At 33.9% G+C, this 16,608-nt stretch overlaps 1 protein-coding gene across 4 annotated transcripts in view; it reads right to left on the bottom strand.

The window, feature by feature from the left end:
* The window catches only part of NT5C3A (5'-nucleotidase, cytosolic IIIA), a 39,111-nt gene that overhangs the window by 5,211 nt on the left and 17,292 nt on the right, over positions 1-16,608 (bottom strand). Inside the window, exons 1-6 of one of the 4 annotated variants that reach the window (NM_001037597.1) lie at positions 13,950-14,026; positions 9,948-10,002; positions 4,015-4,113; positions 2,959-3,028; positions 1,930-1,976; positions 891-976 (exon numbers count right to left, since the gene is read on the bottom strand). In NM_001037597.1, coding sequence (NP_001032686.1) covers positions 891-976; positions 1,930-1,976; positions 2,959-3,028; positions 4,015-4,113; positions 9,948-9,983 — 338 coding nt within the window. In that variant the 5' untranslated portion in view covers positions 9,984-10,002; positions 13,950-14,026. The other 3 variants (XM_059885528.1, XM_005205471.5, XM_005205470.5) reach the window with 3 other exon arrangements.

Below are 16,608 nucleotides of genomic sequence, written 5' to 3'. Positions count from 1 at the left end.
AATCCATCTATAATATTCCTAGGTGACCTTCTTCCCTGCATCAGCTCCCATCTTTTTAGTGAGCTCATTCTCCCAAGGAAGCTTATACCATTGCTAGAAAAGTCTAATTGCGGAACAGTCCTTTCTTTTATCATGTTGAAATAAGTTGGTATAAGCCTTCCAAGTCTAGATTCAATTCCTTTTATGGACAGGTAAGTAAAGTAAATCTAATCTCTTTTCAGTGCTTCATACCATAGACACTGATTAAGTGTGCAAGGTATTCAGGTTAGGTAACGGGATTATGAAGACCAGTAACATCATTCCTGTTCTCTTAAGACTCCAAAACCATAAGTTGTTGCCTCTGAAATCAAAGCATCATCTCTATTCCTTGAAATCTTCCTCAAATTCCTGTGATTGTCTTAGTGGACTCCTATGACACAGACTAAGTTTGTCAACATTTCTTTAAATAGCATTCTCCCTGGACTCAACACACTGCTTTCGCTGTAATTTGCTTGGAATGCTGCAATTTCAATTAATGTGACCAACATCAGAAGCACATTTCTCAGTAACTATGTCATCTGCTGGCTTCAACTGAGTTCAGAGTTAACTTAAATCCTAATTCTTTTTCTTTGCACATTCAGCCACATATACTTAAAAAAAATTGTTTTTAATTTAAGGCTTGAGGGTATGACTTTAAATTTATTCTCACTGATCTTCATCTTAAAACAAATTCTAGATTGCTGCAGTGATTAGAGAATCAGAGTTCATGCTGTCATATTTAATCACTGCTCTAACTCACTGGCTAATTTATGAATCTATTTATGTACAGTACAGGGGAAAAATAAACCATTAGTTGTAACTGTAATGTTATTTTATATTTTTAACCCTCCCATCACCCAATGCACACTTACCATTCTACTATATAAGGGTACTTCTCTTCTATAGTAAGAAGAGGATCAACTTCAATAGCATAATATTTTTCCTTTAGTTGCAGTAACTAGAAATAAGTAAATAATTTAATCATTAAGATTACAGAGTTGTCATTAAGCTGCTTAGTCTAATAGAAAACAAAGCAATGTAAACAAATGTTTTCCACACGCTGCTTTATATGGTGAAGATCATGCCTAGCCAATGCATATGTCCGCTGAAGTGATCTCTGTTGATCTTAGTTTACATGTAACTAAATGGCACCCTACTCCAGTACTCTTGCCTGGAAAATCCCATGGACAGAGGAGCGTGGTACGCTGCAGTCCATGGGGTCGCAAACAGTCAGACACAACTGAGCAACTTCACTTTCGCTTTCAAACATATCTACAAGAAGTTACCTTACTTTCAGGTCAGTAATTCAGTGACCTGAAATAATCAAATTATCACTACAAAAAAATCTTTTGTTCTCTTATGAAGGTATTAAATTTGATTCATATTTGGAGTCTTGTTAAAATAGACATAGGCAGAAACCTACTCAAGGAAAACAGAGAACTGAGGCAGTTTCCTATCAATTTAAGGGAACAAAATACATAAAACCACAGTACTTTTTTCTTTTTTTGCTTGCAAGGCTTGTGGATCTTAGTTCCCTGACCAGGGACTAAACCTCTGCTCCTTCCATTGGAAACACAAAATCCTAACCATTGGATCACCAGGGAGTTTCCATCACAATATTTTTGTTTTAATTCTGCAGTAATGTAAGGACATCAGACTATTTTGGTAATCAGTTTAAAAGTTTCTCATGAAAGTTTTATTATTAAAAAGTTATTACTTTTTTTTGTTAAAATAAGTTGGGAGCATATAATCCATACAATAAGCCTAAGATCTATTGAGTGTTTACTCTGTGCCAGATATGGCTATAAGAACTTTTGCATCTATTCTTGTTTGTGTGAATGAACCTGAAAAAATTCTCAGCAAAAAGGTAATGACGTCTTTGAGTAACCCTGGATTACAGTTAGTCTTTACCTTTTCTCGACATTCATCTGTGATTAGCTTACAGTTGTCAATGACATCTAAAGAAAGAAAGCAAACTAGGCATTAAAAAAATACTCTGAACTATATGCAATATCCAGGGATAAACCATAATGGAAAATAATACTAAAAAGAATATATATATGTGTATAACTGAGTACTTTGCTGTGGAGGAGAAATTAACATAACACTGTAAATCAACTGTACTTCAATTAAAAGATAAAAAAAGAAAAGAAATACTCTGACTGATGCTACCAGTAATATAAATAACTTACTATTGTTAAATGCCCGGTCAAGAAGCATGATCATTACAACTTCTGGTCTTAGTGTTATAATCCACATGGCATTCCCAGAAAATCTAATGATTTTAAAAGCTAAAGCTTAGATCTAAAGCTTTTTCCTGACATTTGGGATTACTTAGAAATTTCCCAGAGAAAAATTATTGGGCCAAAGGGTGTAATTTTTAGTGGTTTTTAAAATAAATTTATCAATGATTTCTCAAATTACACATGTTCCAACAGTAAGTAAGAGAAGGCTAATATCTCTGGTTGTCAGGTTGAGGAGTATTATTTTAAAAATTCACTTCCAAGTTTGGAAAACAAAAAAGGTATATTATTCCAGCAACACATTTTAAGTTGCTGTTTATTTAGTAACTCACTCTTTTACTTATCAATGACACAAAAATTTAATAACATTCCTAGAAAACACAAAGTATTTGATAAATCTGTTTCTTTAGGCTATTTCAAAGTTTAAATTCATTTAAATATTTCCTGAATAAATAGACCACATTTGGAGAGAAAATTTCAGAAGTCTTCATTCCTCTTGCAACCAAAACTGTACAGGAAAATAGCCATTTATGTAACATGGGGAAAACAAATCCTCAAAATATAATAAAAAAAGAAGACCCCTCTCACTTTCAATGTCCATAAAGAAGAAAAAATCACAAGAAATCTCAGATAACACAGGTTAAAAAAGGAACTTAATGATTACTTTTGTGAATCTATTTATGAATGCCACACTTACTATGACATGATGGGCATCTTTTTCCTTTGTAGGAAAATCGACTCAGTGTCATATCAAAGTCTGTTATTATCTATAAGAAAAGGGGAAAAGGCATTATGAAATCACAGCCACCAAGGCCAGACACTTACTGCACATTTTCTAGAAGAATGAGACTCCTCTAGAGTGTCTGGCCCTGCCCTCCACTGGAGGCTATTCTGTCTACACTGAGTTTCCTAAAGGAGTTCATATGTCAAGTCTTGAGAATTTCCTTAACTACAGGGTGAACCTTAAGTACCCCAGCACAGTCCCAAATAAAATCTGACTAATCAGTATAGGAATTTGAAACTGCAGGCAATACGGTTACTATTTCCGATAGCAATAAAACATTGCACAATTTCAACCTCCTTGGTCAGTGTACAGAAGTGCAGTGGAAATAAACTATGCCATGCTTCTAGTTATTGAAACTGTGCGTTCTTGATTTGTCTGTTTAAATAAACTAAACCAATGAATGAAGGAATGAGACACAGCAATAGTTTACCAGCTCTTGAAACTTAGGAGACTGGGCTAAATAGTTTTTTCAGAAATGTTTAAAAAAGGGAATACGTTTTTAGTGAATATCCAGATTATTTAACTTACATGTAAAACATTCCTTTAAAAAAAGAATTAGAAAAATTAGCTATCTTCTAATAGTTACACATTACTTTGACTACTGTGATTTATTATATTAAAAGAACACCTTGAAACTGTCCACATTTTAAAGATTATTAATCATAGTTAATCAGTTTACTTAAGATGGTTTAATACTTAATGCATAGTACTAGTTAGCTGAGCACTTAATATTAAAGAAAAGCTAAAATTATTTCAAGGTTATTAACTTTTGTTGTTTCCAGTGGGGTATTCTGCGTATTTTAGACCAATTCCAGATACATCTCTTAGATTTTACATTCCAAAAGGACAGGGAAAGCTTGTCTATCTAAGCTTTCTTTATTCAGATTGTAGCAAGACATAAAATCAATGAGTCTGCTTGAAAATGAAAGATAGAGGTTTAATGCTAAAGGCTTCTTGATAATGATTCACCTGAAGTTTAGCAGCTCCTCCTTTGATAAGACCACAGATGATTTCTTCTACTCTTGTAGGGTTCTTGATGTGAACTGAATTTTTCTGGATTTCTGGCATCTAAGAATCAAATAAATGAATTAACTATTTTTAATTTATTTTCCCCCAGGTTTCTTTGATACCAAGCAAAGTAATATAAAAAAGCTTATATTATTTAAAGATGTAAAACTGTTGAGGCATTATTTTAAAAAAAGCAAACCACCATAACAAATTGCCATTTATCTAGCCAAAACATTTTAAAGCACATCAGTTATTTCTATCTAGAAGATTAAGACAAAACTACATTTGAAATACACTATCAGAAAATGCAATTTTTCTAATTATAAAAGTCATGCATGTTCACAACAGAAAAAAACAGAAGTATAAAAAAGAAAAATTGCTTGTAATTATACTGCCCAAAGCTAAACAAGTAAGCATTTTAATGTTTTCCATTAATTTCATTTCTATGATTGCAACATGCATGTATATGCACATAGTTTATCTCATTCACATTATATACTTTTGCATCTGGCTTTCTGAAATTAATATCAATGTATTTAATTTGAAAGGCTGCTTCAAGATCTTTACTCCTTTATTGTACTCTACCCCCCCAAACTTCATTGTTATTGACATAAATTTTATAATGGATTTATTCCAAATTAAGATTACTACTAAATATTAGACCACCTGGGCTGAGGCTGCTACTTAGGCTGGTTTATGCAGGCTTTAGTTTTGCTCAACAGTTTAACATTATGTAAACAGCTTATTTTTTCTACCATGTCACAGAGAGAATGAAACTGATCAGAGTAAAATTAGCACAAAGAAGACTTGGGGGAGGAAACTATGAGTCATTTAATAGTCAGCTCCAAGTACAAAAAGACAATAACTGAACCTCAAATTAAGATTCTACAGTGGCTTGTATCCAGTAAACTTTATTTTATATTCTATTATTATATGTGTGCTATCTCCAATATTAACATATTTCATGTGTGTTATTGACACAGTTATGAAAAATTCCCCAGGCCTTGTATCTCGGCTATAAGAGAATCTGACCAGGTAAATCTGTTAGGTTCCAAGCTGTCCCTTGGACAAAATCAGAAAATCAGAAAAAAGTTAACATGTCTTCCTGAGATTGGAGGATGAATACAGAAGTGGACAGGAAACAGAAGTAGGAACATTAAATTTTTCTTCATGAATGAAAGACCTGAATTTATAATATACTTAATTTCAAAAAGCCATACTTAAATAGGGTGGGAGGGTAACCTGCAATACAATTAACCTTCATACAGTGATCCTTTTAACTTAAATGGACTTTAAAGTGTTTCAAAAGAATAGAGGTTATTTAAATCATCTAAATAAATGCAAGGAGATCAAACCAGTCAATCCTAAAGGAAATCTGTCCTGAATATTCATTGGAAGGACTGATGCTGAAGCTGAAACTCCAAAATTTTGGCCACCTGATATGAAAAACTGACTCCTTGGAAAAGACCCTGATCCTGGGAAAGATTGAAGGCAGGAGGAGAAGGGGATGACAGAGGATGAAATGGTTAGATGGCATCACCGACTAGATGGACATGAGTCTGAGCAAGCCCCCGGAGTTGGTGATGGACAGGGAAGCCTGGTGTGCTGCAGTCCAGGGGGTTGCAAAGAGTTGGACATGACTGAGCGACTGAACTGAACTGAAATAAATCACTATTTACTTTATTGTGATTTTTTTAAACATGAGAAAAATCAATAGGCACTTGCTCCTATATTCCTGTTTTTTCATTCATTAACACCCATTCATTTTATAAATACTTACCATGTGTCTACATTGTATCAGACATAAGAAACTAGAGATATGATACTCATACTCTTTTTCTGTTGAATTTTAGGAATTAGTGCTGTCACTTCTGATGCTCCCTTACAAATACCTTAGCGAGTAAATTGATCCCCTAATCAAATTCTGCTCTTACATCTGCCTTAACTGGAAGACGCATAATAAACAGCATATGCTTTATTTAATAACTAACCCATTACTGAAAGCAACAGAGGGCATATGTTACTTACTCTATTTTCACCAAAAAAATGAGAAATTTTGTTTCAGTGTGTCCATACTAAGGAAGATGTCCTGCCTCAAGCAATCACATCCTACAATACATTTGATTTTAAACAGCCATATTTAAACAGGACTTCTAATTAGGCTGGTTTCTGCTAGGCTATCAACTATTAGATTGGTTTATTTTACAGTGAAAATAAAGAGAACTAGTGGCTAGAGGAGTTCATATTCCTGCTTCTGCACAACATAAAACCATTCATTTTCAGATAAATGAGTAGTGAATACCCAAACAGTACCACAGTGAAATAAGAGTGGTGAAGACAGATGAAAGGGCAGCTACTGTTTCCAGAGAACACAAGAGGGTGGAGGACACAGGTATAAGAAATATAAAAATTATATTTGCCTTGGATTATACAGTAAAACACCATATCTCCCCTTTTCACAGTACACATATAATATTACTGAAATATATGATGAATACTTCTCAAAAACTTGAGATGTTAGACATTTAGACATTTTACTCAAATATTTTAGAATACAGCCTAAGAAATAGAATTTACTCTATGAAATGTATCAATGAATATCAGAATATCAGAACACTATGAAGCAGAATACAGGAGTATGCACTTCATCACATGTCACATACTTCTGCTACCCCCTCAAATCCCTCCCTCATAGTCCTCTTGGACACAATACACCCACCTGTTTCGTGGTACATAAAATAATGATACTTGAAATTTGAAGGGCAAGTTATTTTAAATTGTTTGAAAACTTCCCAGTTTGATTATAATACAATGCTATGAAAAATAAATAAGGGACTAAAAATTTCCATCATTTATGAGCAAAAGAAAACAAATTCATTTTATAAGGTCATAATGTAAAATGCTGGGGAAGGAGCAAAGCTTTCCTGACAAGAATCAGGGTATTCTGGCTGATGAGAGCCTAAGCTGAATCAATGCTAAAGATAACTAAGGAAAACCTAAAATACATTTATTCTGGCTAATCTTAAATATACTGTACTTGTACAGATGAAATGAACTCCTAATTATTAGTCTACTTCCATATTCAGAAGGTATGATTTCTAAAGAAATTGATATCAAAGTTATACAGTTTTGTTCATAGTATTTGTGAACAAATAATGTGATTATTTGATACTATCTCGTGGCTACACTGAGATAATATACGGCCCGGTAGTCACAAAACTGTCCTAATGATGTCAACCTGTGTATTTCTAAACATAGCTCACATAAAAATGAGTTTGAATTACTTAATCTCTGTCTGAAGCTCTCAATGAAAATATTTTTCCTTTGTTTTCCAGTGGTCAAATATGGTACAAACAGAAGTCTTTATTACGGGTACCAAGGAGTGGGCAATACAATTTTTGTGTGATGACATAAAAAGTATAGATTTTTAAAGCCACCTATGCAGACTGGTACATTTATTCACTCATGCACCTAGATGATTCTTGCTTTATTTTGAAGATTAAGCACTGCAAAATTTGACTGATAGCCGTCTCTCCTGCCTACCACATATCTGGCCTGTCTCCACATTAAAGTAGTGTAGGCCAAATTCTTTCCTTCATTTACCATATAGTCATTAAGTGTAAGGCAGTCTGTTAAGCAACCCTGTAAGAGATACAGAAATTTGAGTAAGATATACATCTTATACTCAAATTCATCTTCTCTAACATGGATTGTAATACAAATAATCCAAATAATAAAAACACTGTCAAGATGTCCACATACAATACAAGAGAAAAAGAAGAAACTAAGGTTACTTCTGCTGGGGTCAAAGGAGGGAGACCCATGGAGCTGGGCTTCTGGAGAGAAGCAGGATTTGGGTGTGCTGAGACTGGGGAGGTGTACAGGGTCTCATGTGGGAAAAGGATAAATAGCTCTGTTTTCCTAGAACTTGAGGGTACAGCTGGCAACTTAAAAAGATGTTATCAATTTTTTAGAAGAGCACACCAAAGGTAAAAATTATATAAATCCAGACTATAATGAAAATTATTTAAACATCTATCATCTCAAAAGGCTTGTTTTCCTTCCACAGTGCTTTTGTAAGTTACCTACATTGCTCTGCTGTGCTTAGCCTCTCAGTTGTGTTCCACTCTGCGACCCCATGGACTGTAGCCCGCCAAGCTCCTCTGTCCATGGGGACTCTCCAGGCAAGAATACTGGAGTGGGTTGCCATGCCCTCCTCCAGGGGATCTTCCTGACCCAGGAATCGAACTGGGGTCTCCTGCATTGCAGGTGGATTCTTTACCAGCTGAGCTACCAAGGAAGCCCCAACTACACTGCAACTTGCTTCTAAAGGAGACACATGGTAGAAGGTCCTAGGATCCTGGTAACAACAAATTATATGGTAGGATTTTTTATATCACTTGTATTCATTTTCATAAAAAAAAAAATCAACTCAAGCAAAAAAATGAGTTTAGTCTGACTTAATTCAGAGATACTTATGCTCAGTATCAATAAATCAAATGCCAATCATGCAATAGATGCAAAGATCATGTTCAAGTATTAGACTGAACTATATAAAACTGCCAACATTGGACTGTTATTTCATGTATTAAAGAATCAGCAATTTCATATGCTTCATCCTAAGAGCTCTAAGTACACTGCTGACAAGCTTAATCAGCACTCTGAATAAATTTTAACCTCCCATCACACAGTGGATGAGGAAAGTTAAATGAAACAAGAGATTTACTAATGTTGACACAAAGCTGCTTGCATGCTAAGTTCTGGTTTATAGGTTCAGACCAGAAAAAGAAAATTAGAAAGAAAAAGCATGAAAAAATAGAGAAAAGGAAGAACAAAAAGAACAGAAAGAGAAGATAGGAAAGAGATCATGGGGCAGCTGTCCTCTTTAAAAGAGAGAAAGAAATAGTGATTTTTAAAATTTTGTGACTGAATAAGGATAGACATAATTTCCCCCACATTTACAAATAAATCCTACTTTCATAAAACACTAACATAATATAGGAGATTAACATTCACTGAGTGCTTACCATGTGCTTTTAAAGTACTTTATATATACTTTTTCATTAAATATGTATAAGGACACGTCAATTATAAGATAAATAAGGTCTGAGGATATAATGTATAACATGGTGATTATTATTATATAATTGAAATTTACCCCAAAGTATAACTCAAATATTCTTCAAAAAAAAAAAGGTAGGTTTGTGAAGTCATGGATATGGTAACTAAAGGGGGTAAACTTTCACAATGTATACGCATATCAAATATTCACATTGGACACTTTAAATATCTTATAATTTTATTTGTTAATTACATCTTAATAAAGCTGGGAAAAGATATGAACAAGGACAACAGGAGGCTGGTGGTTTCATGTGTATTTCTTAAAGGTGAGATGGTTGCCTGCATTCAAGGGTGTCACAGCTAATAAGGACTGAGTTAAGATTTGAAGCCAGTTCTGAAGCCAAAGCCTGTATTTTCCCTACCTCATCCTAATGTCTATAATGCAATGAAAGCTACTGCTGTTCAAAAAGTTTTAAAAAATTAGTTAAATGCTTAGTTAAATTAGTTAAAATTTTAACTCAGAGGCCTAAGATGAAAGATCTCATGTTGTATAACTGTGCTGTTACTGAGCAAGGAAAATTTAGCACAAAAAGAAATGGGGTAATCATTTTATCTGCTGAAAAACATTTTAGTGCACATTATATTTCAAGCAAAAAAAAATTCCAAGGAAATTCAATTCAACAAGTATTTGAAATTCTGTTGTGTGTCTAACATTGTGAAGAAAGATCTGTGTAAAGTTACAGTCCCATAATTAATTATCTGGTTAAAGACAGAGGTAAAAGTGGTGCAGATTCACCATTAATAAATGGAACTGGAAATATTCAAATACCCACCATTTTCACATGTACAGCAGAATCTTGATTAAGCATTTCTTGATTATCCAATCTTCTGGATTTTCCCAGGTGATGTCACAGTAAAAGAGAGAGAAAAAAGGTACACGTGACACACATACATTTCAGGCTCTTCCTGTACGTTAATACACTTTTGGTTTGACAGCAATACTAAGTTATTGAAGGCAGCTTTTTTCTTTCCTAAGAAGCTCAGCAAAGATATTACTCTATCTGACAAACTTTGGGGCTAAAAATTTTGTATGGAGAACTTGCAGCTCTCCTATAAGAACTTATATGGTTTAATAAGATTTGAATAAAGAGTTAAAGTGAAGTATATATTTGGAAAAAAATGTTGTATTGCATGAGTACTTTATCAACATCTTCTCTACATGTAAGGACGAAGTTTGTGGGAAAATTATGCATTATTAATCCTGAATCAGTGAAGAAATATACAAACAGAATGTAAGGAGAAACATAATCCACGGAAGTCAAATTTATTCAACTTTCTCATATTAAAATCTTTAATTTTGTAAAATGCTGTGACTAAGATTTGACTTGTGTTTGAATCTAGCATAGTGTCTGGCACAAAACAGGTAAGTGATAGTGTTTAACTGAATGATCATTTAAGGGTTTTGGATAAGACATCTTATTATACTAAGTTTCATTTTTGCAGTATAAATCTTAAGGAAGATTATTTATTTTTGCTCTTCAATGACTCTACTTTCACTTTATTCCAGATAAGCAAAATTTTATAATGAAAGCACTACTTAAAAAGGGTAAGTTAGCTGAGAGGAAAAACTGACTTTTTCTTAGACTCTGGTAACAGAAGTTGAACATTAGATGAATGTTCTTTATAATTAAAACATGTGTAGCAGATATAAAAAAAATTCTCAAATTCTAAAACCCACCTCCTATTTCATTTAAAGTACATAAAACTGGGAAATATCTTTCCTGAAAAAGTATTTCCCACACCTCTCAGAAGGGCTGCTAGTAAGTTGATGATCTTATAATTGATGGCATCTTAAATGATCTTATAATTGATGATATTTTAAATATCTTAAATATTGATAAACAATATTTAAATAGTAGGATACCTCCATTTTTTCACATGTGAAAAATATTGTCATTGAAATTACCTGGCAAGTCTGTTTCTTCATTTATGGAATCCAAAATATAAACTATGAAATGCTTATGGCTTTTCTTCAATGTTTAATATCTGAAAAGGGTTTCTAGATTTCTCAGAAGGCACTATTTAAATAAAACCATTTTATTAGCTTGAAAAAGAGGAAGGAGAATGTGAAAAAGTCAAAGTGAAGCTTATATTAAAAAAATCACGTATTCTGACACATTTGAAAAACCTAAAAGAAAACAATTCAAGCAGTGAAGAATACATTTTACTATCTGGGCATCTAAAATCTTTTGTTATGTGTAGCCCAGCAGACCCAGTTTCTCTCCACTCTCCATCCTCAACTATGGCTCTTTTTGGAGCTTTCATTCACGTTCAGTAGAAAAGGAAAGGGGGAAAAAAAAAAGCCAGTGTTAGTAGGTAAAAGAGTTAATCATCTTTCTCATGATCTCTTCATTAATTTTATTTAAACAAAATACAAATGTAAACAAAGAGTGATCAGAAATTTGATCTGATAATAAATAAAGGCCAACTTTAGGACTAAGCAAACCTCAATAGCTTACTAGATACTACAAAAATTTCAAGTGACAATATTTCATTCTTCCTAGTCCTCAATGGCAATCTGACCAGAATTTATCCTTATTCACAGATAATCTCACACAAGTGATACTACAGTCCTAATAGAAAAATCACTATCATTACAGAAGTGTACAGACTAAGGTATAAATGTCAGCATTCTGGCAGTATTCTAAGGACGACACTGAAAATGAGGGCAGAGTATTTTTAAACCAATAGGCTTGTAAACCTATACTTGGTATATAAAGTTCTGGCTTACTTTGCCAGCAGTCATCTGTTGCAGATGCTTCAAGAGAAGAGTTGCTGAAAAAAAACAAATCGAGCGCAGAAGACTTGTTCAAAAATAGAAAATATTACCCTTGAACTATGAACTCCAAAGAAAGTTTTGAAGTTTCAAAGTATTTGGAATCTTTAAATGTGGACTGGAAAATGTGGAAACTGGAAAAATAATTACTTTGTGTTCTTTTGCTATGAGTTTAAAGTCTCTACTGTAACAGTGTTCGTTACAAGGAATATGTAGGACAAGGCTAAAGACTGAAGCGAGAGGTAAGAACTTCACTTGAATAGCATAAACTTGAGAACTGACAAGTTTTAGGTATTGTGGTATTTCATTCTGAGATGATTATCTTTACCCTTTGAAGTTATTTATAAATCAATGAGTGAAAATGTCTATATCAAGTGAAAAATCTGACTTGCCTTTATACAGTTTTAAAGTATCTGAATGTAAATTGAATACTTTTAAAGCCCCTCTTGACTGTCTTATAGGAAAGTGAAAAAATATTAAAATTTATTGATATTATTAGCTTAAAAAGCTGTGATTTCTGCTTTAAGTTTGCTACTTTCAGAAACATTTAAACTATACAATAAAGTAATGAAATTTTGAATGATAAACTGTATACTACTTATATAAGAAAAGGTATGTATTACTACAATATGACAGGGTATCAGTAATAGTCCTAAAAATCTTACTGCATATCTCTGGCAACATACATCACTTGTCCTAAGCGTGGGTTTTTAATAATGACACTTAGGGTGATCAGCACATGGAAAATCGAACTATAAATTCATTATTTATAAAACATTATAAAATCAGTTTCTTGGGGGGCATTTAAAGAATTCTCCCTAATTAGATTTTCAAGGCAGCAGTAAAAAAATAGCAACAACAAAAAGTACCAACTGGAAAGTGAAACTGTCTCTTGATACAAACATAAAACAAAAATGAAACTGAATAGCAAAAGGTGGGAGAGTAAAAGAAGGTAGAAGAAAACAGATTTCAAAGCTTAGCTATTTAAAAATTGGAAATTTATACCAATTTTCTTAAATAGCAAAACGTGGCTTCTCAGAATATTATAGATACTTATGAAAATACCCAATTTCAGAGCTTAGAGTTTATTCATCTATCCTCCACACCTCCTCTGCCCTACTACCTAATCGTGTTTTTCAAGATAAGAAAACCAAGGCACAGGGAAAATAGATAATTTATACTGATTACCCTCAGAAAACTCTTGAGTTATTCTGTCCTTGAGTTTGTCCTACAACAAAGGCATAGGTAGTAAACAATATCCGGGGATGCAGGGCTTGGACACAGACTGCCAATAAAAACCAAGTAAACCACCTTTAAGAAGTGGTCTGCTGCATTAGCTAACATAAAAGATAAGGCAATTCAATTATTTAAATCTCAGTTAACCACAACATTCTAGGCTCTTATAGTAATACATATGTTTGAATCGATGGTAATGTATATGTTTGAATCTTAATTTTCATCATACAGTATGTTTTAATCCTTACAGACAGTAATCCAGCTTTTATCAATTTATAAAACATAACTAATATAAAGCCATTCCATGATATCCTGGTTAAAGCTTATAGGCACAAAATAAAAATTAATTATCTTTATTATTAGCAATAATAAAAAATTCCTAATCCTAGGTACACAAATCACGTGGCTATCAGCAAAACTGAGTCACACAACAACTAAATGAACAACAAAATTAGATTTTTTCTTCCCCCTGAAGAGATTTCTGAGGGTACATGGCTTTTTCTTAATATCAATGCGTGAAACAAGATGTTCTTAAAATTAGATCCTACAAATTAGAATTTCTGAGACCCAAGACACTGCAAAGTTCTCCATATTCACATCTTTGCAAACTATAAAAAAGTTTTGTGTTACACAGGATCGTTCTATTTTAATTTAATTTGGATTTTTAAATGCCTAAAATTTCAACAAGATACAGAATCAAGTTAAGAATCAGATGAAGTTCAACAAGAGAAACTCACTGTTTATATGAACTGTAGACACTTACCCTGTAAAGTAACCGGACAAGCTACAGCAGCAAAAGAAAATTCTTCCTGTCTGAGGAGTACTAATATAGCACAAGGTGCAGCTGAGGGCGGTCCCAGAAGCCTTGGCTAATATGCTCTATGCAAAATCAGTCTTGTGACGCATTACTACACAGTGCTTTATTATGCTCTGGGTGACAGGCTTGCTAGCTCTGCACTAGTCACCAGTCTACAGAACAGGATCAAATAAAATAATGCGGCAGTTAAGAAAGAGAAGGTAAATTTGTACTATTAGAGCACCGCCAACTTGCTCTGCAAAGAAAAGAGGAACCTCAATAGTTTTAAGACTTGAAAACACCCTCTTCCTCATCGTGTGATTCAATTGTCGGCGCACTTGTAGTATGTGTACTTCTCTGTACGAATATTATATTTTAATACAAAGTGAAAAAGATCAGGTCCTGTTTGCCAGGGCTGGGGGAGGGGAGAGCAGGGAGCTATTGCTCAACAGGTACAGAGTTTCAATTTGGAAGACGGAAAGTGTTCTGGAGATGGACGGCAGCAGTGGTGGTGGTTTCATAACAATGTCAATACACTTAATGCTGCTGAACTGTACACTTAAAAACAGTTAAAAGGGTAAACTCTGTCATGTGTATTTTACAGTTTTAAAACGATTAGCTCGTGTAAGACATGTGAAAAAGAATATTTGCATTAAAGTGTGCTAAGTTGTTAACAATCTTCATTGCAGGGTAGTGGGATTTAAAGTGATTTTTATGTTTTTCTCCATATTTTCCTACACTGTAAATTTCAACAAGACCATGCACAGATCTACTAAAAAATCTGAACAGAATGAAAATTAATTTTTATGGTTAAGAAATTGAAAAAGCTCCTTTCCTGCTGGAAATGAAAGCAAACCGTTGTGAAGATAAATATTTTTAACCTTTAAAGAGAAATCAGTCTTGTTTTTAACCTGAGTCGTAGGATTAAATATGCTAATACCATGTGGCAGGGCCTAATAGATAAGTTATGTTACTGGCTCTGGGAAGCTTTATCATTAGGAACAGGGCTATGCTACACTCATGTAAATAAGTTTGTATACTAGCCTTTTCACATCTATACTCAAAGGAACCTGAACCAACATAACATTTCAGTAATCAAACTTTGTGAAGCAGCACTCTGTACTACAAATGATACAAAAAATTTTAAAAGTTGTTTTTTAAAAAAGGCCACTAACAAATTACCCAAACTTGATATCTACCAAATGTTAAAAATTTGGCATTACTATCTTATTTTAATAAGATGAGAAGATTGACAACATAATATTCCTCTTAGAGGATAATCTTTTATATTCTAGTAATGGAGGCTCAGGACTTCCCTGGTGGCTCAGTGGTAGAGAACCCACCTGTCAATGCAGGAGACACAGGTTTGATCCCTGGGTTGGGAAGATCCCCTGGAGAAGGAAATGGCAACCCACGCCAGTATTCTTGTCTGGGAAATCCCATGGACAGGGGAGCCTGGTGGGCTACAGTCCAAGTGGTTGCAGGAGTCAGACACTTAAGCGGCTCAACAACAACAATGGAGGCCTAAGGGCAGCTAGGTGATCCATTCTGAAAACACCTCTGTTCTATGTATGAATGTGTTGACTAAACTGTCCTCTAATATATTAAAATGCTTAGCACTGACAAGAATTTTAAAGATACCTTTTTAAAAGATCACTCCAAACGCATCATCTCCAAAGTGAAAGTGAAGTCACTCAGTCGTGTCCGACTCTTTGCGACCCCATGGACTGTAGCCCACCAGGCTCCTCCATCCATGGGATTTTCTAGGCAAGTATACTGGAGTGGGTTGCCATTTCCTTCTTCATCTCCAAGGAAAACAACAAAAAATGATGGAGTTGGAGTTCCACAACCTTTTAGGAGGGGAATTTAGAAATACTATTAAAAGCTTTAGAAATACACATTCCCTTTGTACAGACCAACTTTATGTCCTAAGGACTTTACCCTAAGGACATAGGGCAGTGTATGAAGATTTAGTTGTAAGGATGTATATGGCAGAGTTGCTTTATAATACTGGGAAACTGTAAACACCTTAAATGCCCAGTATCTAAATGTTTATTGATACAAGGGAGGTGAATAAATTGTGGCATACACGTAAAAATTATACAGTTCTCAAAGATGATTACTATAAATAGTTACAACCTACTGTATGTTTACTGAGTGCCAGACACTTTTAAGCACTTGACATACCTCATCTCATCTCATCTTATAACCTGAGAAGGTGTGGGCTACTATTATCCTCATAGCTGGCAAATGGCAGAAATGGATTCAAACTCAGGTTTCTGTGACTTCAGAATCCATGCCTGTAAATCAATACACAGTACTGCTCTGTGAGATCAATATTTACAGATAAACTGTGATATACATGATCTATTATTGAGTGAAAGGAGTTGTGAGAGTATCGATAGCCAGAGTCCAATTTTGGGGGGAAAATCTTTAAATAAGCACAGGAAAATCTAAAGTAGAACACAAAAGATAGTATCAGTAATGGAAGTAAAGGGCCATTTTTATTTTCTGAGCTTTATAAAATAAATGAGTTCCTTGGGGGAAAAATGGCTTATTAAAATGTTATAGTAGTTGACCCAATCATGTCCATAATCAGAAAAGAAAGTTTAAAAAAAAATCAGAA

The sequence above is a fragment of the Bos taurus genome, chromosome 4 (genome assembly GCF_002263795.3).
Source record: "Bos taurus isolate L1 Dominette 01449 registration number 42190680 breed Hereford chromosome 4, ARS-UCD2.0, whole genome shotgun sequence".
NCBI classification, from domain to species: Eukaryota; Metazoa; Chordata; class Mammalia; order Artiodactyla; family Bovidae; genus Bos; species Bos taurus.
This window is presented reverse-complemented; position numbering and strand designations above follow the sequence as displayed.